Source organism: Centruroides vittatus, unplaced genomic scaffold (genome assembly GCF_030686945.1).
Source record: "Centruroides vittatus isolate TY-2023 unplaced genomic scaffold, ASM3068694v2 contig_10, whole genome shotgun sequence".
Lineage (NCBI taxonomy): Eukaryota > Metazoa > Arthropoda > Arachnida > Scorpiones > Buthidae > Centruroides > Centruroides vittatus.
Genome location: NW_027120658.1, coordinates 6658541 through 6685250, shown reverse-complemented (window position 1 = coordinate 6685250; position 26710 = coordinate 6658541). Strand labels below are relative to the sequence as shown.

General features: G+C 31.1%; 2 protein-coding genes across 5 annotated transcripts in view; both read left to right on the top strand.

Annotated features, from left to right (window-relative positions):
• LOC136978323 (solute carrier family 41 member 1-like) overlaps positions 1 to 6170 on the top strand; it is a 34815-nt gene extending 28645 nt beyond the window's left edge. For both annotated transcript variants that reach the window (XM_067274061.1, XM_067274113.1), the window contains exons 5-13: positions 2181 to 2288; positions 2368 to 2439; positions 2788 to 2932; positions 3015 to 3161; positions 3482 to 3626; positions 5272 to 5345; positions 5427 to 5564; positions 5678 to 5826; positions 5901 to 6170. In XM_067274061.1, the coding sequence (XP_067130162.1) occupies positions 2181 to 2288; positions 2368 to 2439; positions 2788 to 2932; positions 3015 to 3161; positions 3482 to 3626; positions 5272 to 5345; positions 5427 to 5564; positions 5678 to 5826; positions 5901 to 6134 (1212 nt within the window). In that variant the 3' untranslated portion in view covers positions 6135 to 6170. The remainder of the gene's footprint in view (positions 1 to 2180; positions 2289 to 2367; positions 2440 to 2787; positions 2933 to 3014; positions 3162 to 3481; positions 3627 to 5271; positions 5346 to 5426; positions 5565 to 5677; positions 5827 to 5900) is intronic.
• Positions 6171 to 16211: 10041 nt separating this feature from the next.
• LOC136977978 (solute carrier family 41 member 1-like) lies at positions 16212 to 25520 on the top strand. 3 transcript variants are annotated; one of them, XM_067273636.1, is made up of 11 exons: positions 16212 to 16371; positions 16447 to 16770; positions 18718 to 18825; positions 18904 to 18975; positions 23511 to 23655; positions 23735 to 23881; positions 23981 to 24125; positions 24631 to 24704; positions 24780 to 24914; positions 25033 to 25181; positions 25256 to 25520. In XM_067273636.1, the coding sequence occupies exons 2-11, from the start codon at positions 16450 to 16452 to the stop codon at positions 25487 to 25489; spliced, it is 1530 nt and encodes a 509-aa protein (XP_067129737.1). In that variant the 5' UTR covers positions 16212 to 16371; positions 16447 to 16449; the 3' UTR covers positions 25490 to 25520. The 3 variants fall into 3 exon arrangements, with proteins under 3 accessions (XP_067129737.1, XP_067129804.1, XP_067129866.1); XM_067273703.1 differs by lacking the exons at positions 16212 to 16371; positions 16447 to 16770 and adding an exon at positions 16819 to 17032; XM_067273765.1 differs by lacking the exons at positions 16212 to 16371; positions 16447 to 16770 and adding an exon at positions 16819 to 17046.
• Positions 25521 to 26710: the final 1190 nt, after the last annotated feature.

Below are 26710 nucleotides of genomic sequence, written 5' to 3'. Positions count from 1 at the left end.
GATTTATTACTATATTTATTGATATACCAAAAATGTTCCTTAAAATCGACAAAGTGCCTAACAAATACATGTCTAAATAAGTGATTTTCAATCGTCTTTCAAGCCGGCACGTTATCTGATTTACTTATATGTGTGTGGCACACCTAATACACATTACTTAATTTACAAGTTGAAGTATTATTGGATACAGGGGAATCTTGCGACATTGGTTTGTTGCGAAATTCTGAAAGCCATGAAAGATAGATTGGGGGAATACTGGTCTGAACAATATTCTCTTCTTCCTCTACCGTAACAACACATTTTCTCTTAAAGAAAGAAGTAAATTTAGGTAGTAGGAAAAGTGTAGCCATCGATACACCTGCATTTTTACCTTGATAGATATAATAGATGTTTATGAACATGATTTGCTATCAACGTAATTGCAATAACATCATTTTGAAATACATCGTATCGTTTTCTATTTAGTGTCATTATATAATAATCCCCGTTAAATTATAAAAAAAATAATAATAAATTTTATCTTTAATTTTATCTATAGAATTTAGTAATATTTCTCATAAAAAGTAGAACAACTTATATATTGATGATAAAATAATTTCTACTTATTTTTTTAATGTTTTAAATACATCAGATAGCGAATTACATTCTAAATTTGGGTTATTTTATATGGAAATTGCGTTATTATTATATGCACTTTATGGGCTTCTTAGAAAATTAATTAATATATTTATTAGTTTTTAAACTCTTCCTCTGTGGGCATTAAGAGGGCTTTTTAACCATATTCATCACGAATCAGGCCTGGGCCAGGCCCACAATGGAGGCATCCGGATGGAGATGATGGAGCCCGACTTATCAGGGATAGACTACCCCGAAAAATTTCTGGGTTTTTCAAACTCCCGGATTACAGAAACCTTTATAAAGTTTAAAAATTTACCATTTCGATAGTAAAATTTTTACTTTACAAATATATACAGTCAAAAACCTCTGAACCTCTGAACGGCCACTGACCGGAATTTGCGATTCAGTCGTTAGAAGTGATTTTTGGGTATATACAGGGTGGGCCAGCGAAAACGAAACGGCAGAGTGTTCGTGTTCGTCCAAGGACAGGTCGATTTTACTCTCGAGAGGACATCTTTTGCAATAAAGTTTTTGCGATTCTGAATATTAACTAAACAAACATTTTTTTTCGAAATAAATGTTTGTTTAGTTAATACAAAATAAATGAGTTTTTAAAATTTTTTGTTGTCTGTTGTATTCAGAATCGCAAAAACTTTATTGCAAAAGATGTCCCCTCGAGAGTAAAATCGACCTGTCCGAGCGCTTTGCTTGGACGAACACGAACACTCTGCCGTTTCGTTTTCGTTGGCCCACCCTGTATAAAGTATACAGTACAGTACTTAGACCTACATAAAGTATAGGAAATTATGAAGAAAGTTACATCCCCATTACAAATTATACAACGTTTAAACAGGAAAAAGTTCTGAAAAGCGTATCCAATGAACAGGGCCGGATTATCGAATAGGCAAAGTAGACAAATGTCTAGGGCCCGTAATTCGGAGGGGCCCGGTTTCAGTGCAGAAGATTTCTGTGTTTCAAAACGAGTTAAAAATTATTGAAGAAATCAGAGAGGATAGAAAAGGCTGTGCTTAGGAATTTTTACTAAGCTTTGCTCGACTAGCCATTATCTAAAAAAAGAAAGGTCAACAGCCACCTGTGCGTCAGAAGTAATGTGCGCCAGGAGATCTCTCGCACCATCTAGAAATATTCCTAGGGCCGCCTCTCGTGGTAGTACTGATGTATGATCATGTTTTATTTTCTAAATCTAAACTTATACGTCGCGACATCGCATATTCGATATAGCGTTCAAGTTGCTCGAGTGCGAAGATATTACAATTCAATAGTGCTTTATAAAAGAGTTAAAAAGGGTGACACTACTGTGTGACTTGGGGTGACATACATGCTAGCTACGCTAATGTCACATTATATAAGATTTGTTTAGAAGCAACTTATTTAAATGGGGCCCCAATTTAAATTTTGTCTAGGGCCTGCTAGAGGCTTAATCCGGCGCTGCCAATGAATATTATATACATATAAATTAAAATAATTAGTGAATTGATTAAATATTATTATGTAATTTTATTCGAACCTTATATTTATCTTATTTATATTTATTTTGACAGCATTGGTATGTTTTTCGTGAAGTGAGTGAATTATTTATAGTTGTACCCGCCTTGTTAGGTTTAAAAGGCAATTTAGAGATGACTTTAGCTTCTCGATTGTCCACTCAAGTAAGTGTTACTCAAATTTTTGCAATGTTATTTATCAAAAATACCATTTTTTTAAATAATTATTTTCATATTTATTTAGGCCAATATAGGTAATTTAAATACCGTGAAAGATGCACTGACGATGGGTTGGGGCAATATGGCATTGAAGTTGGTAAGGTCAATTTTTTTCAATTTAACAATATTAAGAATATAGAAATAAATTATTCTAACCTTTTCTCTGAACCGTAGAATAGATTAAACGATTAACACCACGTTTTTCTTCATGTAAAAATAATTAATTAAGAGTATGCAATAAAATGCGCCCGGTCTCTTTACTGAAGCGTAAACAAAAATTGATTTTATTTCTGGAGAATTTCAGATATAAATTGATAAAGTGATTATTCGATTTTAGTAAACACAATAAATTTCTTTATTTATTAACATTTATTCTAAGTTATTATAATTTTAAAATGGAAGAAATACAAACGTATTGTTATTAATTGACATATATTTTTAATAGGCACAAGCCACGGTTATGGGTTTTATTGCGGCGGCATTTGCTGTTATTATGGATACAATTAATGCAGGATCTTTTGACTATCAACACGCTTTGTTAATCGGTTGCAGTAGCATCTCGACAGCGGCCATTACTACCGTTGGATTAGGTAAGTTTACTTATAAATGATCGTTTCACATTTTCTATTGGAATTGTGTTTAATTACCTGTTCAAACATTCGAATTTTGCAGGTACAATAACTACAACAGTGGTTTTTGTATCTCATCGCTGCAAAATTAATCCCGACAACATCGCAACGCCTGTTGCTGCTTCTCTGGGAGATATCACTACTTTAGGAGTTCTGGCAATTATTGCTAGAGAACTTTACCTTACTCCAGGTAACTGTTAATGTTCATGATGTTACTCATAACTCCGAATTATTAGCTAATACAAGATGTTCTATTCTAAGTTTTTTCAGTGTTTATCCTATTTACTTATTCACTTTTATTCGTGCAACAAGTTCCCTACTTTTCTTAATTTTTACATTTAAAATTATAAAAATTATCCTAAAAATTACCATTTTTTGAGATTCATATATATTTAAACCATAAGTTCTAATTTACAAGGATTCTTAATAATTGTATTTAGAGAAATCTGAAAGTAAATTTTTCTTATTTTATTATTTTTCACTCATTTAATATGTCTTTTATTATTGTAGATAATATTGTCATTCCGGCTACTGTGATGGGAATTTTAATACTTTTGGTACCTTTTTGGATCTATTTTGCCAAGAAAAATATTTACACCAGACAGTTGATTTTAACTGGATGGCTTCCCGTAATTGCTGCTGTCGCCATTACCAGGTATATGATTATTTCATTACAAAGTGCTCTAAATAATTTAACATTTCTGAGATTTGAATAATTAAAACACGATTATTTGCGTTTATAAAGGGTGGCTCGAAAGTTGGTTAATCATTATAAAATCTAAATTTCTGCTTTATTGTAACACTTTATTATTAACAAAGTTTTCTGAACGAAATCTTTCTTCATTCGATACGCAAATTATAATTCTTTGACACACTTGCTCGAATTGCTGACCGTCTTGAACAAATCGTTGAATTGCTTGTAATAAACGAGGTTAACTCAGTTTTGGATCCGCCTGAAAACTGACTTCGTAATTATTTTTCATTTTTTTTGTTAAAAAACAAAATAATAAAATGAACAATTTCAAAGAAAAACACAACAAACACTACTACAAATTATCCGTAGAAAGTCAGACTCTTCCTCGTAAAAGAGGGAGAACAAGGCCTTACAGATACAGTATTTTAAACCTTCATTACAAACAAAAACAGACGCTGATAGAGTTTTTCTGAAGAAAACAAGAAGCATTACAGTTACATAAAGCGGTAACTCTTTCGTGCAGACAAAAACAGTTACAATTAAACTTACACAACAATGACTTGGATCTAATACAATATACAAAATGCACAAACATCATCGAGCAGTGTTGGGCTCAGAAGGACTTCCACGGTAGGCACCTAACGATATCAATCAGGATCCTATCGACAGAACTGCGTGAAACTAATGACTGACTTATGGGTGTCTCTTTGGAGGGACAGAAAGGTTTTGTGATTTCCATACAACACCAGGTCATAAAACTACAGAAAGCACATCTTAAAAGACACAACACTCTATAGGAAATGCCATATCACGCACGAGACTATACAACAGATCACGTCGGTCGTTTAACACAGACTGACTACTTACAAACTGACTAGAAAACCAAATAGCAAATGCAATACATCAAAAGCTTTCACAAAACATAAACTATTACACACACCTAGAAATCATACTACAAATACATACCTGATTATAGAAAACAACACACACAAAATATATGACCAAGCGATAATCACGGACAAAACAATACATCACAGCAGACCAGACATCACATTCATTGACCAAAAAAAAAATCGCATGCATCATAGACATAGCTGCTCCAAATACCGGCAATTTACAAATTTCAAACGCTGAAAAAATTAGTAAATACTCAGAACTCACTCACGAAATAGTGTCTGTGGAGAATAGATAAGATACTTATTGTGCCAATAGTCCTTTCTTGAACAGGCGTCTTACCACATACAAAAGTCTCGAAACGTCAGAGCTTTACAACAGCACATATATCAATCATACTTGGTCATATGTCTTCATTTTGGTCTGACGTAACACTAGGTACAGTACATACAATATGTAGGAAACACACCATTGACATAATAATAATAATAATTTTATAGCTTTCTTATTGCATATTTATGAAAATTAATTAAATATTTGTCTTAGCCCCAATTCAAACAGTGGTGATCTTAAATTGATTTAATTAATAACATCTGATTTATTGCAACAGAATGTTTATTGTTTGAGCCGATTACATGGGATACTTTCTATAAAAAATAAACACTTTTAGTAAAGAAATCTGTATGACTGATATCTAATTTTATTTATTTAGTGCTGGTGGTTACATTTTAGAAATCGCTGTAAAGAATTACGAAGGAATGGCCGTCTTTCAACCCGTCATAAATGGTTCGATCTTTTTTTTTCTAGCTTCTTCGCAAAAAACATCATAATTTAGTATTTTATATACGATTATATTTGGCATTTTAGGAGTGGGTGGTAATTTAGTCGCCGTTCAAGCTAGTCGAGTCGCTACTTACTTTCACCAAAGATCCAAACTAGGAACAATGCCTAGTAGTAGTAGTAGTAAATTATGTATATCTCCTTGTACAGCATTCTTCGGAAAACGTGAGTTCTACATTTCCTCTTCTCATAATTGTTGCTTCTTATATTATGTCTAACATTTTCACTTTCAGACTTCTTTTAAAATGATATATAACATTCGAATGTCCTATTTTCAGGTGATCATTCACGCACAGCTAAAATTCTCATGTTAATGGTTATTCCCGGACATTTGATATTTTCTTACAGTATTCATTTAATTAAACGTGGCCAAACCAGCCTCACGCCCGTTTTTCTACCTATTTATTTGGTAGCCACTCTTTTACAGGTATTTCTATAAATTCCTATTCTCGTGATTGTTTAGTTAAAATCATGTGTTTAATAAAATTCCTTTTACGTCAGGTGGCGATTTTATTGTACGTTGCTCACATAATGATCCACGTGATGTGGAGGTGGAAGATCGATCCGGATAATTCGGCAATTCCGCTTTTAACCGCATTAGGGGATCTTCTTGGAACAGGTCTTTTAGCCACAGCATTTTATTTTTATACCCAAATTTATAATGGCGCTGCTGTTTTGACTACTCTATCACCGACTGACATTCCCATGAATATCACAGCATCTGATATTTTCTAATTCTATGAATATAAATAAACATGTTATTATATAAAATTTATATTTTTTATTTATTTACACGGCGTGTTATATTAATTTGAATCGTTTCTTTCAAGAAAGTTTAGCAGCTATTATTTGTAAAAATCTATTATTTTATTTCTCAGAAATTCACAAATTCCAATGTATATAATGCTGTTGAACCTTTTACGTTTTTACGATTAAATAAAATATTTCTACTTTATTATAAAGGTCTAGAGCCTTTTAAGTACAATTCTACATCATATACTATACTGTATATCATACAGTCCCATTGTACTTAATTTATTTTTGACTTTAAAAAACTCTAAATACTTTGATTAAATAAATATGGCGAGTCACACCATATTTATTTATTGTTAACTGTATTATAAAAAGAATAGGGGTCGATAAAAGGTCTTAATGAAATCGACATTCAAAAAAAGTTGGGGGACCCTGAACTAAATAGTTATCCCTCGGTTGATCGAAAGCAGATAGTAAATATTTATATATTCATATCTGTGTGCTAAACATAATGTAATGCAGTAGAACCTTTACATCATGCTACAGATCTATATACATAGGGCCCAGTGTATATAGCGGAGGTGGGCAAGCAAGAGTTCAGTGGGAGCCGAAATGTAGGTTTTGCAAAATGCATGGGAGCCGCAGTTCTGTACTATCGTGGCGGATAGTATGGTAAGGCAGGGAAGGATAGGGTGCCCCCATCCGGATCGAGAACTTGTTTGAAAAGAATAGATTTAAAATGTCAATTTAATTTATTGCACCAACTTGGAAATAAATTAATAAATATTACATATTTTCACAAAATTGTGGAAATAAAATTGTAAAAATAATAATAAAAAGCAGAAATTAACACTTTCAGCAATAGCCGCATGTAACTCAAAAAGAGCCGCATTTGCCCATGTCTGGTATGTAGCATAACATATTCAATGTGTGCCGTGATGGGAAAACTAACCTTTAAATTTGCAGGGTTGAATAACGTCTAACCTTAACAGGTTAGAGGTCTGTTCTATAATGTTTGATGATATTATTTAAATAAAGATAATGTAATTTAACAAATTTCCAAACTCCAAACTTTTGAGGAGTTCAGTTCCTGAACTCCTCAAAAGTTTGGAGGAGTTCAGTTCCTGAACTCCTCAAAAGTTTGGAGTTTGGGAATTTGTTAAAGTTTGGATACTCCTTAGAATTTCATTAATCTCAATAGAACTCTTTAAGTGACTTCTATTAATACATTTTAATACGTATAATGTTTATAGGCAACTCTCGGTTTTCGAACATTAGACTTTTGTCAAAATCTTGGGGTCGCATTTAATCTTATAAATGATCCTATGAAGATAAAAAGGCCGTCTAGCTTTTTTTTAAAAAAATAAAATTGTTGCGCATTTGGTATTAATGGAACAAAAGGAATACGTCATAAAATCCGATGCCCTCTGTCCCCAAGAAGGGATCGTAAATGATCGGTCCGAAGAGATTCATCAATTACACAATCGTTAATTTAAAATAAATTAATCATTGTAATCGACAGATGGCGCCAGCTTTATTTCTAGAACAAAATTCGTCTAATTTATCACTTTTTTGTTTTCGATTTTTAAATTCGCCGATCAGATGAATCTAAATAACTGGGTGACAAGATTTTTCTACGGTCCTTAATGTAATGCATGAAGTTAGTACATGCAAAATATTTCTCACTCGATTTATGATTTTGAAACGTCATCGAGTTTTCAAACACTTTTAGAATTTAAAAATTATACAGGGGCAGATTTGGGGGTGCGAAAGGAGCAGCTGCACCTATTTCTGGGGGTTTTTCACGAGTAAAGCCGGTACCTCAGGTATTAAATAGTTTTGTAGGACATACGGTTTCTTTCTGTATCTCATTTAAATATTCGTATATACATACGTCTACCAGGTTCATAAATGGGTGAAACAGGGATTTGAATCAACTTCCCCATATAAAATTCCCGGCTGTCTCAAAGTTTGGTTTACCCAACTCTGAGGAATTCGAACCAAAATTTTCTGAGCTGCAGAATATATTTATTGCTTCAGCCATCCACCTTTCATATTGCGGAATCGACGTCTGGAATGGTGAGAAGATAACTTATGTAAGAAGATAAGTTATGACCTTTAACTCTGAGGATCCTAATTCGAATCCGGGTCAGCCAGATATATTATGCATGGGCTGTTGAACCCGATAGATCAGGCTCGCTACTCACTCTACTTGGCTATCGTTTCCGTTATATATCTGGCCGAGTTCACTATAGACATAGAAAAGCCCTCTCTTAATGGAATGAATTAAATATATAAGTTATAGAATCTTATTAACATAATTCCTTTATGAATTTTAAATTAGTATATTGTCTGCACTTTAGAAAACATAATAGATCTTAAATTATTTTTTAAAAACAAAATAAATATTTAATAAATGATTATTGAGTTTATCAATAAAGAAATTGATTTTAATCATTTCGTAAATAATAGTCATTTGTATGCATTAGATAATACTCAACATCGATAATACATACAGTTATGAAAGCATTGATATAAATATACTTTATTATAGATATGAAACGGGTTTTTATTGCATTTATCATTTGTAAATGTTTGTTTTTTGAGATGTAACTGCCACGAAAGTGAAGAAAATGGTGGAAAGTAACCACCTCTCTTCGCAATATATAACATTGACGTCGGAGAAAGAAGATAAACGGAAGTAAAGGAGGATAAATAACAAGATTTCTCATATTTATTATTTTTAAAGTACAATAAATATTATGAAGAAACATTTATCATCCTGAGATAATGATGAATACATTGAATATTCCAAATATGGATATTGTTCCAATTTATTAAATACAGTAATTACTTCAATGCATATAATTAAATTATTTGGCCATTTTTATCGTCTTAATTGTGTTAAATTATAATTACTGCATAAATTTGAATTACTGTATTTATTTATTTCTTCGATGAATTTATAACTGCTAACATTTATAATCGCCTACATAATAATTTCGTTTAACTTAATTTAATAATTAATGTTTATAAAATGTTGTAATAGTTATAAATATCTTATTTTCTAGATATTTTGTTATATTTTCCTTATAAAATATTCTGAATTTGATAATTATATTATCAAATAATTATTAATTATTGGTATTGAAATCATTCAAGTAATTTAATCCGTATTAACAACTAATTAATTCTTGCTTCTGTAATATATGTAAAAAAATAATTTTATCGATATAAATAAATATTTCAGACAGTTAACAACAATAGGGGAAAAAAGTGAAATCTACTCCGTACGCGGCGCTAGTATCGACGAGGTTGTAAACAGACTAAGCGATACGTTGTCGGTTCTAAAGTACGATTTGTTAATTCTTTAAACGAAAATCCAATAATTATTTTAAGACTGGGTAATGGCTGATAGAGGTTTTAACATTCAGGAATAACTAATTACTAAAGAAGTTGTGGTAAATATATCCACTTTTATGAGAGGAAAAGCACAGCTGAGCAGCAGTTTGTCATCTCGAGACAGAAAAACATCTAGTAAAAGAATACATATTGAACGTATTATAGGAATGGCTCGTACTCACGTACTGTACATATAAAATTTTGAGGCAACACATGCATCCGGCAGTAACGAAACTTGGCAGTGAAATTATATTTATATGTTTAATGTTATGCAATTTTAGACCATGCATTGTTGGCAGAGACTCTTAATTTGTTTCACTGTTAGTCTAGCTCTCTATTAATACCGTATATAATTTTTTTTCCATTCTAGACCCTAGCCTAATTTAAGTTTTCCATCTATAGTATTTTTAAATTTTTGTCTGTTTATAAATTCTAAGATTAAGAATGTATACTATCATACACAGTAAGGTCTTCATTGTGGAACTTCAATTCAAAGTAATATAGTGGTTTTAAAATTTGTACTATAGTTGAATAAATATTTGTAAGCTAATAAAAGAATTTTAATCTTTAAAACAAAATCTCTTTTTATTATTTAAAAAAATTCACACTATACACCATCTAGAAAAATTTTACATAAACTCAAATTGTAAAATAACAATTAGCTCAATTATTTTATAAACTTAATGTTTATAAAACATTTTTTTTTAAAAAAGAACTGGCTTAATATGCTCATGGAAAAACATAATTAGTGTTTCAATCATGTCTGCAATGAATTTATTATCTCTTGGAATGATACAAACTTTGAAGTCACTTTTTGTGTAAATAAACAGATGAGCAACTTGTCTATTTGTCACTGCTAATTGTCCTTGGATTTGATGAAAATAATCATGATTTCGTTTTAAAGTAATTTTGTCATCAGTACATTCCAAATATGGTATCTTTAGCACATTCACAGGAAGTTTAAAATTGGAGTAAGGACATTTAACTTCTAATATTTTATCATCATCCACTAGCCCATCTGGACTTGCAGCTAAGAATGGGTATTTTGAATGAAGAAACATGCCACATTCTTTCACAGGAGTATTTACAAAAGAATATGTTTCAATTGCTTCTTTTTCATACCTTAAGCCGTGAGAAATTGCCTTACTTTTTATTGGCCTACTTGACAGTAATGAGCCACACAATTTTACTCTGTCTGTTGATTTTAATTTACAAACTTTTCCAAAGTTTGAAGATGTCAAATGCAACAAATGTTCCTTCTTCCAAACTGCACTTTTTCATTGTAATCTAGTCTCTTTTTCCAAATGTTTTATGTACTCCCTACTTGCTTCAGTTACATGTAAAGCACTTAAAAAACATTTCGGACATTGTGCTTTTGCAATAATCATGATCTGATTCTAAAGCCCTCATGTTTGCTGGTTGCCTTAATTGCAATATCGGTATTGCACAACCACTTGCATGTTCATTGCCAAATTAATAACAAAGTTTGTATAATCAGGGATTGTACTGCCAGATGGTCTGGGGTCAAATTTTATGTCTTCCAATAATTTTCTTTTCATTCCTCTCTTCTTAAATAAATGAAATGGAAGCTCACTAGCCTTAAATGGGGAACCTTTATGTTGGCGGGTAGGCTGATGGAATGTTTGCAGAACCTGTGTGCATGTTTTGTGACACTTATATGTGCCTGTTCTTCCATATTCTTCTATTGCCAATAGTGTTACACATACATGTTTGCAATACGCTTTAGGCCCTTTACCTGCTGTACATTCACATATTACATTTTCTATAACCCCATCATCTGTAATTACTAAATCTGTGTAAATCTGTTCCCCTTGATTAATTCAGATTTTACATTACCTTTAAAATATAAAAAAATGTTTCTCTTTTGTTCCTCTTATTATTAATAAGAATTCATTAAAATACATCTGCACAGCAGACAGTGGCATTCTTTGATCTGACATCTCCATGTAGGCATCAATTGTCTCTATAGTCAAAACTGGTATTTGTAAACTTGGAGAGAGATCCTTATATTCAGATGAATCAGGAAGTTTGAGTTCAGGAGAGCTATCACAGGATATAGAAAAATTATGAGTTTCCTGATTCCTCTCATATGCCAGTAACCTGAAAATTATTGTAAACAAGTTTAATAACTAGTTAAGATATGATCACCAATATTTTATTTAGTTTTTTCTGTCTCATTGACAGGAAAGGCAAAAATTATTATTATATATTATATTCTTACCTTAATATATTACATATAATATAAAAATAAACAGTATAAGGTAACTGAACAGTATTGACAAGCACCTAAATATGGCATATATATAGTGTATGCCAGATTTAGTAAAAGAAAATGGGCAAAAATTCACTTGTACAAAAAGTTTATTGGTGAAGAAATTAGTCTTATTGCATTAAATTATTGAAACAAGATGACTTGTGACCAATAAAAAAGACACTTTGATTATATTTATTTTAAATACTCCGAATATTGTTTTCTCTTGGTAAAAGATTAAAATATATATCTCTTATATTGTCTTAGAACTTCATAGAAAGTAGTTTTGTTTGTATTGATTGTTGTTCTAAATTACAGTGATAACCTATTGGTACAGTTAACATTTCAGATTCTGATATAAATTGGTTATAATATATCAGGCTCAGTACATGACCATATTCCAAAGGAAAAAAAATTTATTTTAATTAAAGTTTTGACCTTACGTATTGGTTAGACAAATGTGAAAGGAATCAATGAGAACTTTACTGATCTTTAAATGTTTTTATAGACGAAAAATGTGCATTTTGTGAAATCTTATTCTTAAAACTTTCATCTACTGGTAAGTTACCTTATCATGTAATAGTTATAATGACTTGAAATTATAAATGTAATAATTAACGATAAAAATATAGATGTAGATTATTTTAACTTACCTTTCTATTAAATCGGCTTTTCTACCAGCTAACTTGGCATTGTACTTTTTTAATTCTTCCTTTAATTGTACCGTTGTTAACCTTCCTAAAAAATATTTTCGTTCTTCCTTAATTATAAAGTAAGCTATCCTTCGAACGGAACAGCTTGTTTACAACCGTATCGATATGCGCGACACCTATGTCACGTGATCACTTTTTTCCCCTATTTGTAAATAAATAAATAATTCCATCATTGACAATATTTTCTATCGTATTTCTTGTAAGATCGTGTTTGACGTCAAGTTTCCGAATCCTTAAGTAAACAGATCGTAACAGATTAGAGCGAGACACGGCAGATAACGGTAACAAAAGATTGCCTCCAATAGAATATAATGCGTAACCGGTTATTGCAGGCATTAAATATTTGTTTTGGAAAAACCGAATTTCAGCTTGGAGTGAAATCAATAACATTTCCTCATATTGTATTTTTACACGCGATACTTTGCTGACTATGAAAAATGATCTATTGTAACTAAAAATATTTACTAATAAAATGGATCAAGAACATTCTTCCACGTAAAACATTTACGAGATTTTTTGTAATCGTTTAATTATATTTGGCATATTTACATAAGCCTAATACTTCACATATAACGTATAAGTAATATGTTGGGATGTGAACTACCGTCTTATAAAATTCATAATATTATACATACCAACTTACCCTGCGCTAGTGAGAACGCTCTCACGTGTGAAATTCGTTTGTTTTTTTTCCTTTTTAAGAGCATACCTCGCGTATATGAACATGTTTTCATGTACGCCAGCTTGTTTTAGATTATAGTAGAACTGCACTGATGTGTCAATGTAAATTAAATGTGAATGTACTGTACATTTAATTAGAAAAGGGCATTTCTATCGCTCAGCGAGCGCAGAGATACATAAGTTACGTATGGTATAACAAAACCCTAAAAAGGACTCTAGTGACTAATCCTGTCCCTTAAGAGGGTACATGTAGCTGAATAGAAATTTGTGTATAAAAATAATAGATTTGGTAATCAAGTTATGGTTCAACCAAATCTATTATTTTTATACACAAATTTTGACCAAATTTCCAGTAAGTCATTGGGCCTGAGGTTCAATGATCTGGAGAGAATTATAGAAGAGAAACAAAAAATGAATATACAGTCGACTTGGCATAAGTCGACACCCCAAGGGGAAGTGGAAATGTGTCCAGTTATCCGATGTGACGACTAAAGCGAAGTTGGAAAAAAAACCACAAAACTACAATTAGGAAAATACGGTAGTGCGTTATACAGTAGTATAGGCTTACGATACATTGTGTCCTCCATTTACAATTACTCTGTAGATGAAAAACTGAAAAATTCGTTTAGTGTTGTTGGTTTTGAGCATTTAACTGTCTCGACTTTCTTTTTCAACGATCACGAATGCCTTGAAAACACCATCTTCGCAATTGTCAATTGTTGGCAGGTAACGTCTAAGGATTCTTAATGCCTTTAGCGTGAGAAAATTGCAAAATTGGATTCTGGTGTGACATTGATGTAGACTGTATATCTTCTTTTTGTTTATCTGTTATTATTTTATACATAAAAATGCGTAAAATGTTAAAGTATTTTTATTAATATGTATATATATTAATTATATATTAATAAATAAATCGACTCCCCCTCCTGAAAAAGTAAGTTCGCACTACATGTGCGGAGTGAATTCATTTTTTCAGGAGAGGGTGACGACTTATAGGAGTGTGGGACAACAAAAGTATGTCGACTTATCCAGTGGTGACGAGTTAAACAGTATCCAGTAAACCGGAGTTTTTTTAACATTAATGCCTATGTAAGTCTGCCGGGACCACAGAAAATTGACTACTTAATCGATGGTGTCGAGTTATTCGGGTGACGACTTATGCGGACTCGACTGTATTAGTTCTTACTTTTAAATTTTAATTAATTTGATGTGATTGATATTCAATTAGATAAATTGAGAAATATTTAGAATGTCAAATTCTACGTCATAGAGATTGAATATGCGTCAAGTTTGATAACTCCCAATGTAAAAAAAAGTTGCATCACGTTATCTAAATCGATAGGAATAAAAAAATAAAATTAATAATAATAATTGCTCTAGTTAGATAACAATTGAAAATAATGTGGAATAAAAAGAAGGAAAATTCAAAAATATACACTTTGTCTTAGTTTTGGAATTATTTATATTTTTATTATTAGATTTATATATAAAAGTTTTTCGGAAATACATTGATAATTCTTTATTCTTAAAGAGAAGGAGCACTCATGTAAATGATTCAAAACCGTTACATTAACTATAAAACGAATAAACTATTACTGTAATATTGCTAATATAAAAGCGTAGGTGTGTATATGTGAATTCCTTATAACTCCTGCAATCTTTGTCCAATCCAGATGAAATTTTGGTTATATTTGTTTTATGTTCTGGCGGAAAGTATAGGCTACATATTTTGCGGAAGTTATAGAATAAACGTTTTATTGATTTCGGATCCGTGATCGCACTACGTCGGTGCTCGACGAGAGAATTTCCCTTAACTTGCATCTTTAAATACTTTGATAAATGGCGTATTTTAAAGTTATTTAATTCTAGATTTAAAAGAATAAGAACAACTGAGACCCAGAGCCGTAAAGTCCGACTTGAGCAACATCGAGTAATAATGGCTTTATCAAGGGTTGCAGAAACAGCATCAGAACGTCAAGCTCGACTTGAAGCTCTCTTCTCGATTCTTCAATCTTTACGTTCTCAAAAGAAAATATTTCGTCATGCTTGACGGGAGAATTTCTAGTTATAATTAATTGTTTTGAAAAAGAGAAATTTCTGAATTGGAATTTGAATTTATGAAAGGCTTAATTTCTAAAGATTTTTTTCCAGAAAGTTTCTATCAAAAAATGTCTAAATTATCAATTGACAAAGGACACAGAGACTGATCGATTGATCAATTAATCAATCGATAGTCGATGATGCTTACGCAATATGATACGAGTATAAAACTATTTTTTACAAATGTTCGTGGCAACACGATTAAAAAGTTTCAACTGTTAGGATTCCTTTGTAATCTACTGATGGGGATTTTCAGATTTTCAAATGTCCAAAGTTAGCTATTGTGGTGTTTCAGTCTAGAAAAGAGCATTGATTAACCAGAGTTTTTGGATTTGGCTACACTAACACACACTTGAACATATTCTGTGAACTGAAGCAGCCTCAAATCATTTTTTCACTTCATATTTTCTAATTTTACTACATTTTAGCAGAAAAGTTAGCATGCAGATATACTGTATTACATTACCATTAACGAAAGTCATTTTACAACGATGTGTTAAAATGTAGACACATTTATTAAGAAATGTCTCCTTTATTTGAAAGAAAAGGATTAGTTACAATAATTAAACAAGATTAAAAATTAAGAGGCTCATATTAATTAATTTGATGTAAGAATTGTGGATTAGAATTTCGTTACAACACCTTTCGAACGATTTACGTAATATAAAATTTTGAAAAACCATTGTATATTATAAAAATAAAAACATATGACGACAGTTAATAGTCGAAAGGAGTGTGGTAGGCACGTGTCCAATCACATGAACGTCGCTGTTACTTGTCTCGACCAGTTTTGATATAATAGAAGGCGTGGATGTCAAAGTACGCGGTGACGTCCACCGTTTCAAAGTCCATTTCGAGATTAGTCGAACTTATAAAACAATTATTTTTGTATCGATCTTCATTCCCTCTCCGATGAAGAAAGGCGAAGTATCGTTCTGCTTAATTCGAAATAAGTGTGCGAGTAGAAGAAGATTGATTTTCTACATTGTTTAATCGATGGGTTAGAAAATATTCTTATTGCTTCTTTAGAAAAGAAGTTTAATGTAAACAGGTAATTTTTTAAAATATTTTATTTAATTATTTGAATTTCCTCATTGAAGTTTGTTTACATAATTAATTTTGATAGATTATGTCAGGACCCGAGCAAACTCGAAGCAGCAACAGCAGGCTGGTCGATTCCTACTCATCGCTCATGGATTTCATTAACGTGAAGATCAATAGACAAATTTCCTTCAAGATAGAAATCGAAGAGTCCAATGTGGACACTAAACAAAAATACGAAACCGAAATCATGCCCCTACTAAAAGAAGAAGTAATTGAAGTACGCGATGAAGTGGAAAAAGAAGAGGACACAGAATCTCTTTGCAGCATATTCTCACAAGTATCTTTGCCATTTATAATCGCTGGATTCGGAACAGTTTCTGCAGGTTTAGTTTTGGATCTTGTTCGGGTAATTTGCTTTAATTCTTTATTATTTATTACAGTATTTAGGCAAATTTAGTCGTGACGTCTGCCGAAAACCCTATTATGAAGAATACTCGAGATTGAATCCTGCGAGTCTCCATTCTTCAAATTTTTTTTTTACTGAATCGCCTTTTACGAGACGTCTGATGTCGTTTCTTAGAGATGCCAACGAAGAGGATTTCGTATTGAATTGAGTAAATTTCGAGGCATTTTACAATTGGAAACACATCTTACATTTAAAAAATATCGTGAGTTTTTAAAGGTAACAAATAACCATTCAAAATATACAATGAAATTCTATCAGAATCTAACAAAAGTAATAGGCACTTTACTTATTCTGTATAATTAGCACAGCTGTAATATATAATGGAGTATAACTTTTATAAACTTAGAGTTTTTTTATTTAATTTATCGTTATATTAATTTATGACAAAAATTAGCAGATATCATTAATTTCGGATTTTCTAGAACAACAGTGGGAAACTTATAGCCCGCGGGCCAACTCTGATCGTCGAACATATATAATCCGAACGTTTTCAAAATACATATGGCCAAAAATATGCAATAAATCGAATTATGCTATTATAAACTTTTATTATACAAGGTACAACAATTTCTGTGTACATCGGATCGAATTGTTGACCAGACCAGCTATAAATCGTAAGTAAAAACGAAGAAAATTTAGCTTCCATACATGCAATTTCACATTGTATTTGGCCCGCCAATTAGTTGTCCACCCTTGTTCTAGAATATAATCATACATGATGATGAAACTTCTAAACAATGGCCACTAATGGGAACATAAAAATGGTCATTGTTTGGAGGTTATTTTGTATGCATTTTTGTTTCAAAAAGTTCCTGATAAAATGGCCGTCGTTGAGCGGTGATCATTATTATAAGTTCGACTGTATTTACAAACCCTATTAAGTTATTTTGCATTTTTTAAATGTGAAACCGCTACGTTATGAAGTCTATATAATAATTGGGACAATATTAATTTTCAAAGAATAAAAGTTTAGTCCATGTTACAGAATGAATGAAATTTGAAGAATGGACATCGTGGTCCCATCTTAGGATCAATCATCAGTTTAACCAAAAGAATTTTGTTTGTAAATTAAAAATTTTGTTTAATTTTAAAATTTAAAATTAAATTTTGATAATCTTTAAGGATAATAATATTGATAATATTGAAAAACTGCAATTTGATATAAATTTTAAAATATTGTTTTTGTAATACCAGGATTTTTTTAAAATGTAACCGTGTTCGTTGTAAATATGGCAATGTTAAATCTCAAGATTATATTTACAATCGAGTGATTATGCCTAAAAATTCAATATTAATTAAATTTTATAAAATCCAGTTGAATTATGTTCAATTCTAGAGCTTAAAGAGTTACAAACCAAACTTGTAAAAAGGATTTGATTCTATAGAGTTGGAGATTTCTTTTGCTTCTAATTAAACTTCACAAAATTTTCGACTAAATTGCAATTTAAATTTCAATTTACTTCTGTAAAAATTCACTATTCAAAATTTATATCGCAAAGGAGAGAGGAATATTAAATTATTCTAAAGATCAAAGTGAATGTCTTATCTATCTTATTTTATATTTAAGTTTATTTGATCTGCAGCTGCTGCTTCGCACGATACGTGGTTAATCATAGCCTTGGACTGAAAATAATGCGATAAAACTAAACATGTCTCTTTGCACCAATTTGATTTGAATTCCTTAGAAGATTTTCAAAATTACAAAATAAAGAAGGTCTCAAAAGTCAGTTAATAATAGCAAAAAGTTTATTTTCTGACATTTAAGACAATGGTAGCTACTCTGGAATACTCGCATCCACTTATTTTTTCTAAAATTTATTTTCTTATAAAAATAATAAATTTTTAAAATTATTAATCAGCTAAATTTACTAAATATATATTTCACAGAATTGGGATGTTTTCATGGAAGTTAGCGAATTATTTATTGTTGTGCCAGCGCTTTTGGGTTTAAAAGGAAATTTGGAAATGACTCTGGCATCAAGATTGTCTACTCAAGTAAATTTCAATATTATATTTCTCTATATAATTTCAAAAGGTAATTTAAGAAATAATTTTCCTCCCCTCTTTTTTTAGGCAAATTTAGGTAATTTAGATTCCGTACGAAACGTTTTAATAATGGGTTGGGGTAATATGGCTTTGAAACTGGTAAGAACAATTTGTAATTATTTTTCATTACTGAAATGTAACCTAATTGATTTTCTAAATAGCGTTTAAGGTGATTAGAAATAAATTATCTGTTTTAATATTATAGGAAAATTTGTCTGCAAATATTTTATGTTAATTATTTATTAAACTGATTAATAGATGGCGACTCTGTCTAATTTGAGGATAAAAATTCCTGTAATAGTTAAATTATATATTAGTCTAGTTATAGCTCAATAAAAATCTGGCAATTTATCATTACGCCAAAATTGGTTATGTCGTAACAGAGTCGGTAGATTAACTGGTCTTTCGACTACCTATCTTCGCTAGTAACTAAAATCAACTAGAGACAAATGTTACCACCAGGGGCATTGCAATCACTACAAGAGCGCTAGATCGAATCGCAGTGAGGTCGAATATTTTTTTTTTAATTGAAAGTTATATAACCTTCGAGTTCGATTTCATAATTTTCTATGAATTTTATTATAAGAATGAAAAGGCTTTTATTTAAACCCAAAACCAGGTTTATGGATAAATAAATGACACTTAATAAAACATTAAACACCTTCCATCGCTGAGAAATGTTTATTTAATAAAGATTGATATTCAGTTAAATAAATGACAAGGAACAAAACTGAAATAATAGTACAATTAATAAATTGTGCTATTATGCCAATTTATTATACGTTAAAAATTTATTATACATACAAACAAATTATATTACACATAATTATAATTATAATAATAATTATTATTATTTGCGCTATTAAAATTTACTTTAAGTGAGAAATTTTTCTATGTTTTTTACTTTCAATTGATGAAATAAATGATTGATTAATCGTTCGCGTGAAAAAATGCAATCGACAGGTAACAAAAAAGTGCAAAAATCTGGAGGTCAAGTAGGACTTGTGACCAGCATTGTGGCATCCTATCATCAATGTAACAGAACACTGATTTAATATAATATCCATTATTGAAAAATAAACATTCATGTTTGGGTTTGTTAATTGTTCACATACTTTGCTTTCTGCCCAGTACATCAATTGGCAAAGCTTATAGCTTGGATATAACAAACCTCCTCGAGATTTGATGAATGTAAATGTCTTCTCTGGTGCAGCATCTTCAGGTTTTGCTGTTAATATATTTTTGCATTCATCACAACCAAGTGATGGCAGCAGATGACGAACAATGTAACCTCCTAAATAATGTAAAATAAACTTAAATGTTTCTGGTGCACAATAATCGTGATCTAATAATTCATTATCAGTAGGATCTCCACAGGGCAGGCTTGGATTACAAAGCAAATTTTGTAAATGTTCTTCCAATTGTTCTTGAACTTCCTTAAATGGTTTTTTATGACTCTGAAGAAGATTTTTTAAAGTAACAAGGGAAGATCCAGGATCAGTTTGAACTGATGCTCGTTTGGGAGGACGAACCAAACTGTACACAGTCATCAGTCTATACAGGTATAAGAACTGTACTGTTGTGGGATGAGAATTGCTTCCACTTCCTTGTCTTATCATTCCAAAGAAACGCTAATTGAAAAGAAAACATAAGTTAAGAGTTTAATACAAGATTATATAATCATTACACTAAGTCAATTTTACCTCTAATGGGTCCTGATTAAAGTGAGCTGTCAAGATATAATATGAGTTTGGAAGCAATTGTTTAATGAGTGCTGAGATACTAGTTAGCATCAAGCGTAGATTTTCTGCTGTCTGGTGGCTCAAAAATCCATTTTGATCACTGCTTTCAATCTGTAATCTGAATGTTTCCCATCTATTTAACCATTCTAGAGATTCTTCAATAACCTATTTTAAAAAAGTTGTTTATTAAAACATTTATAGTTTTTCCTAGTGAATCATTACTATTACCTTGAGATCATTTGAATCATGTCTGATTCCATCCTGTGGCAATCTGCGATTTAAAGCATCAAAAAGAGCATTGATGCGACGTATGAAACTTATTGTAACATCTGTATTCTTTAGGCTAGCAACCTCACGCTGTTTATAAAACAGCATAGCATCAGCAAAAGTATTACTAAATATCTATAAAGAAATGAGATAAATAAAAGTATTCTTATCAAATCAGATTATATAAGTAAAAAAAAAAAAGTGTTACTTGAGCTGCCAGCAATACACTCATTCTCTGGAAGTTATTGGGATTAACATGTATTTCAGTTACTTTGGGACATGCCTTTAATCCCTTTGGTAATTTGGAATCTTCATCAACAACTGCTTTAAAATGCTGTAATTCAACCCTTCCTTCAGGAAACTAAAAGTAAAAATGAAGAATAATGCAATGGCTTATATTATAAATTAGGTGAAAACACTTTATTTTCTTAGTTTTACCTGAAAGTATCTACTTTTCAAAAGATTGTTTCGCATACATTTTAAAATATGTGGTACATCAATAATTGCCAGTACTTGTCTATCTGCAGCAGGATTTGTAAATGAGCATTGTACATTATTTGTGTCTGCACAAATTCCTAAAGCTTTTAAAGCTGCTTTGTTTGTGCTGGCACCATCACAAACTATTGCATTGACTATTATACCACACTGCTCTAAATGAATAATTGCTTGCAAAATAAGTTTTGCAACAGTAGAACCTGGGACAGAGCTTTTTGAACAGAATGTGCCAATACATTGTACCCAACTAGCAAAGTGAGGTCTGAACATAAACACTAGGCCATGATCACCTGCTGTAAATTCACTCTGTGGCAACACAGAATTATCACCACAATCAACAAGTCCAATCATTTCACCAGTAGCTTTTGAAAGTTCTATATGTTTTTGAAGTGTAATTTCATCAAAAATTAAAACTCCCTGGCATTCTGTTTGTGGAATAGTCTCCAATTTTGACTTTAAAATAACAAAAAGATCTTCATCAAATCCAAACTTGGCATTAATGCCTCTGATATATTGATGCAGTGTAGACTGACAAGGTAAAGGCAAGTAATCATTATTTCTCAAAAATTCATAGACAGATGGTGACCTAATTTTTAAAAGCAAACAGTCAAGTAACCAATTTATGTCATATCTCATACCCTTTTTGCTTTTTATATGGCATGCTTTCAGCATGTGCTCTATTACAAGTTTCTGTCTCGGTGGTAAGGAATCAAGTTTATCAGCTGACAACTGTTTTATTTTAAGTTCAGCATTTTCTTGATGAAGCTTGAGATTTTCTGTTTGAAGAGTTTTCAGTTTCTTCTTATAGATCATCTTTTGCTTTCTGCACCGATACAAATCCTCTTTGACTTTTAACAATTCAGACTGCAAAGCAGAGATTTTATTGACATATAACAGCTCAGGATGCTGTGTAGTTGCTGCTTCAGATGTGGAGGGTTCTTCTATTTCATTTTCTACAGTTGTTACTTGAGAGTGTGTATCATGCAAATCTAATGATTGATAAAAAAATATAAAAAAAATCAGACAATTAATCTTAAAGTATTTATAAGAAAAGTTAGGCCACAGAGAGATAGCCCTCAGTGAATCACAGTGGGTCTCACAAACCCAGCTCAATCTTTAGTTAGCATTTTTTAAATATAAAATGTTCCTTAAAAATACTGAAAAAATTTATATTTTTCCAACTTTTCGGCCCGATCAACATGAGATTAAAACGTTTTTTTATTTGATTTTACTTAGACTAGATGTCTTAAGCTTCCAATCGAAAAATTTATATTAAAACACAGGGTCCGAGAGACCCACTGCAACTCAGGCAAGGGCAAAAAGTTACATGGCTCACTACGGATTAAGATTACATAAAAAACATATAAATATTTACCTTTGGTATTGACTTTTCGGTATCTCTTCGTAGATGGTTCTTCATTTCTTGAGACATCGCGTTGATCGTTTTTGAGGTAGACTTACTAATGTACTTAGGACAATTAGGGAAGTTTGATGGATATGCATCTGACGTTAATGCCCAGCGATCTCGTGGAATTTCTACTTTCTCTCCATTTATAACATGGGAGTAGGTTTTTAAAATAAATCTACTCGCAAAATGTACGTCACAAACATAACATTTACTTGTTAGCTTCTTGTCGTCTCGTGGAATGCATCGCATCCACTTCTCAATCTTGTCGCTAGGAACACGGAAGAAATGTCTCTTCTCGTTCGATGACTTATATCCTGCCTTGCATCCTGGCACAAAGCACGTTGGCATTTTTATGTAGCTAAAAAAAAACAATTATTATAGGTCGAAATCACTGAGTTCTGTATATCCAAAGCAAGAACAAGGCTCTTCTGCCAACAGTGGCGCCAACTAGCGGCAAAAATTGGCTCTAGCTAAGTTTGAACTGAGTCGAAAGACCAGTTAATCTACCGACTCTGGTCGTAATGATAAGTTACCAGATTTTTGTAGTAATTTCGTAATAACAATAAATTTAAAACATTAAAAATAAAAAATAAATTATGATTTTTTTATATTCTGTAGCAAAAGTTTTCATATAATATTTTAATACATATAGTTTTAATTAGTTTTTTTTAACTTTCATATTTACGCAAAAAATGTGTACATAAAATTTTATTTTTCGATAGGCTCAAGCTACGATTATGGGTTTAATTACAGCCGCATTTGCTGTAATTATGAATCTAGTTAATACCGGAAATTTCAATTATCGTCATGCTTTGTTAATAGGTTGCAGTAGCGTGTCGACGGCGGTCATCACTACTGTTGGATTAGGTAAGACTACCTAAACGATCTTTTCAGATTTCTATCAAAATTATGTCTAATTACCCATTCAAACACTCGAATTTTCCAGGTACAATAACTACAACAGTGGTTTTTGTATCTCATCGCTGCAAAATTAATCCCGACAACATCGCAACGCCTGTTGCTGCTTCTCTGGGAGATATCACTACTTTAGGAATTTTGGCACTTACTGCAAGAAAATTCCATTCGAATTTAGGTAAATTCTAAAATTACAAAAGTATAACTATAATCTTCATTGTTTTCCAAAAATGTCGAAATTATGCCACTAAACATTAGTATTTTAAAAATTTTCTAGAAAACGTAACCACTCCAGCTGTTATCTTAGGAATTCTTATTTTTTTGGTTCCTTTTTGGATAATTTTTGCTAGAAGAAATATCTATACAAGTCAATTGATTTTAACCGGATGGTTCCCTGTCCTTGCTGCTGTTGCTATCACAAGGTAAAGAAATAGATGTAATAATAGAAATTCTAAACCAATTCAGTAACTATCATTTCAAAAATTTATTTTACATATGACAATAATTTTAATTTCATTGTTTAAAACTAATTGCACGACTATTATTTTAATTTAAGGTATTTTTAAAATTTTTATATTATGTCATATATGAAATAATTATTCAAATATATATGCATAAATTAATCAAATTTCAGTAAAGCTTGGGATCTTATTCACGCAAAGTACAGTACATCTAGACAAGGAGCAGCTAACAAGCCAATAGCACAATTCGTTTCATACGAAATGTATTACGTTATTTTCTTACTTAGCCGCTTTACATTAACTTGTACATGTACTGTACTGTATTTGCCAGAGGACAGGCATACCCACTATTTTTGAATTCTAAAATAATGCTTTCACATTTTTGTCAGTGAAATGGTTGCTTCTTTTAACGCAATCATTTTATATTTTCAAATAATAAGATAATCTTATTTAAGTTTAATTCTAGTGCGGGAGGTTACATTTTAGAAATCGCTATCAAAGATTACGAAGGAATGGCAGTTTTCCAACCCGTTATAAACGGTATTTCATTTCTCTCTTTCTTACAAACTGTTGTAAATATCGTCTAATTTCTAACAGATTTATTTTGTATTTTAGGAGTTGGTGGAAATTTAGTTGCAGTTCAAGCCAGTCGCATCGCTACTTATTTTCATAAAAGATCTAAGTTGGGAATATTGCCTAGCAATAGTAATGATATATGCATTCTTCCGTGTTCGGCTTTCTCTGGAAAATGTAAGTATTTATGAAATAAATTTTAAAAATATAAAAAAATATTCGTTTTAAAGAGTATGATCATTTAATTACAAATATTGTCTATAAATATAATTTAAGTCGTGTGTCCTATTTTCAGGTGATCATTCACGCACAGCTAAAATTCTCATGTTAATGGTTATTCCCGGACATTTGATATTTTCTTACAGTATTCATTTAATTAAACGTGGCCAAACCAGCCTCACGCCCGTTTTTCTACCTATTTATTTGGTAGCCACTCTTTTACAGGTATTTCTATAAATTCCTATTCTCGTGATTGTTTAGTTAAAATCATGTGTTTAATAAAATTCCTTTTACGTCAGGTGGCGATTTTATTGTACGTTGCTCACGTAATGATCCACGTGATGTGGAAGTGGAAGATCGATCCGGATAATTCGGCAATTCCGCTTTTAACCGCATTAGGGGATCTTCTTGGAACAGGTCTTTTAGCCATTGCATTTTATTTTTATACCCAAATTCAAAACGATGTTATGATGACGATGGCAATATCTACTGATTTTCCTTCGAATATCACAGGATCTGATATTTCTTATTGATGAAAATAAATACTCTTAATATAACCTATAACCGTGTTGTGTTTGCTTTATAAAAGTATTAACTTATAGATAAGTAACTACGGTTTTTGAAATGAAACTGAATTTAACAATTAGAAAACATTTTTTTATTGCTGCTGGTTTCTATAAGTGGATTTTCACGCATATTAATCTCTACAAGACCCCTCACAACTATTAGTGTCCTAAGATCTCCATATAAATAAATCCATCCCTGATTCTAAACATGACTAAACCATAACATGCTGGTGACATTATTACATTTTCAGCAAGTATTTCTTTAAATACGCCAAATAAATGCCTGCCCAAACTATATGCGCTATCTACCGTCTCTTAGAATATCCAATTTTATTGAATAATTGGCATGAAGTCCTAACAAACGAATCAGTATTTCTTGTAGTTACTTTTAAAAGAGAATTACCATTCTTATCAAATACACTTTATCTGATTGAGCAATATTTCGATGCTAATATTATCAGACTTACGAACTTACCATTTTCTGACCTCAATTCCTTTCAGAAAGCTTAAAATGTTTTATAAACATATATTTGCTATTCTTCTCCAAACCTTTAGCTGCTTAAACTTCAAGATAACATTATCAGCCTTATGAATTTTTATGAACAATGAGCATTATTGCTGAAAAAACTAGATAGGCTCGAAAATTAAATAAGAAATCATTGAGAGAACCGTCTTATCAGTGTAATATTTATGCAATAACATTGAAACAAATGATTCGTGTATTTCATAATTTCTCACTTCAACTAATTTTCTCAAAAATAAATTTTAAACAACTTATTTTTAAAACGTTTATGATGTCGAATTATAAGAATATACAATTTTAGAAAATCTTTTTTATTCTGTAAATTGGAGGGGGAAATAATAAATTTTACGATTTCAAGAAATGTAACACCTTGGCTAACCGGGCAGACAATTTTTTAAATTAGGACAAATGATACCTTATCGGATTATTATATCATTTATAAATAAATACAATAGACTTTTTATCTTCATATGTTTTAATCGGATTTATTAAAAAGTAATTAAATTATTATTTAATGTAAATTATTCTTACTGTTCGTTATAGAAAAATTTATATACTTGAATGATATTAAGTGCATTCGTTTTGTTGAGACAATCCTATACATTTTTACGTAAATTTGACGACATTTTGACGCTTTCTCATTAAAAATGGTAGGAATGATATCA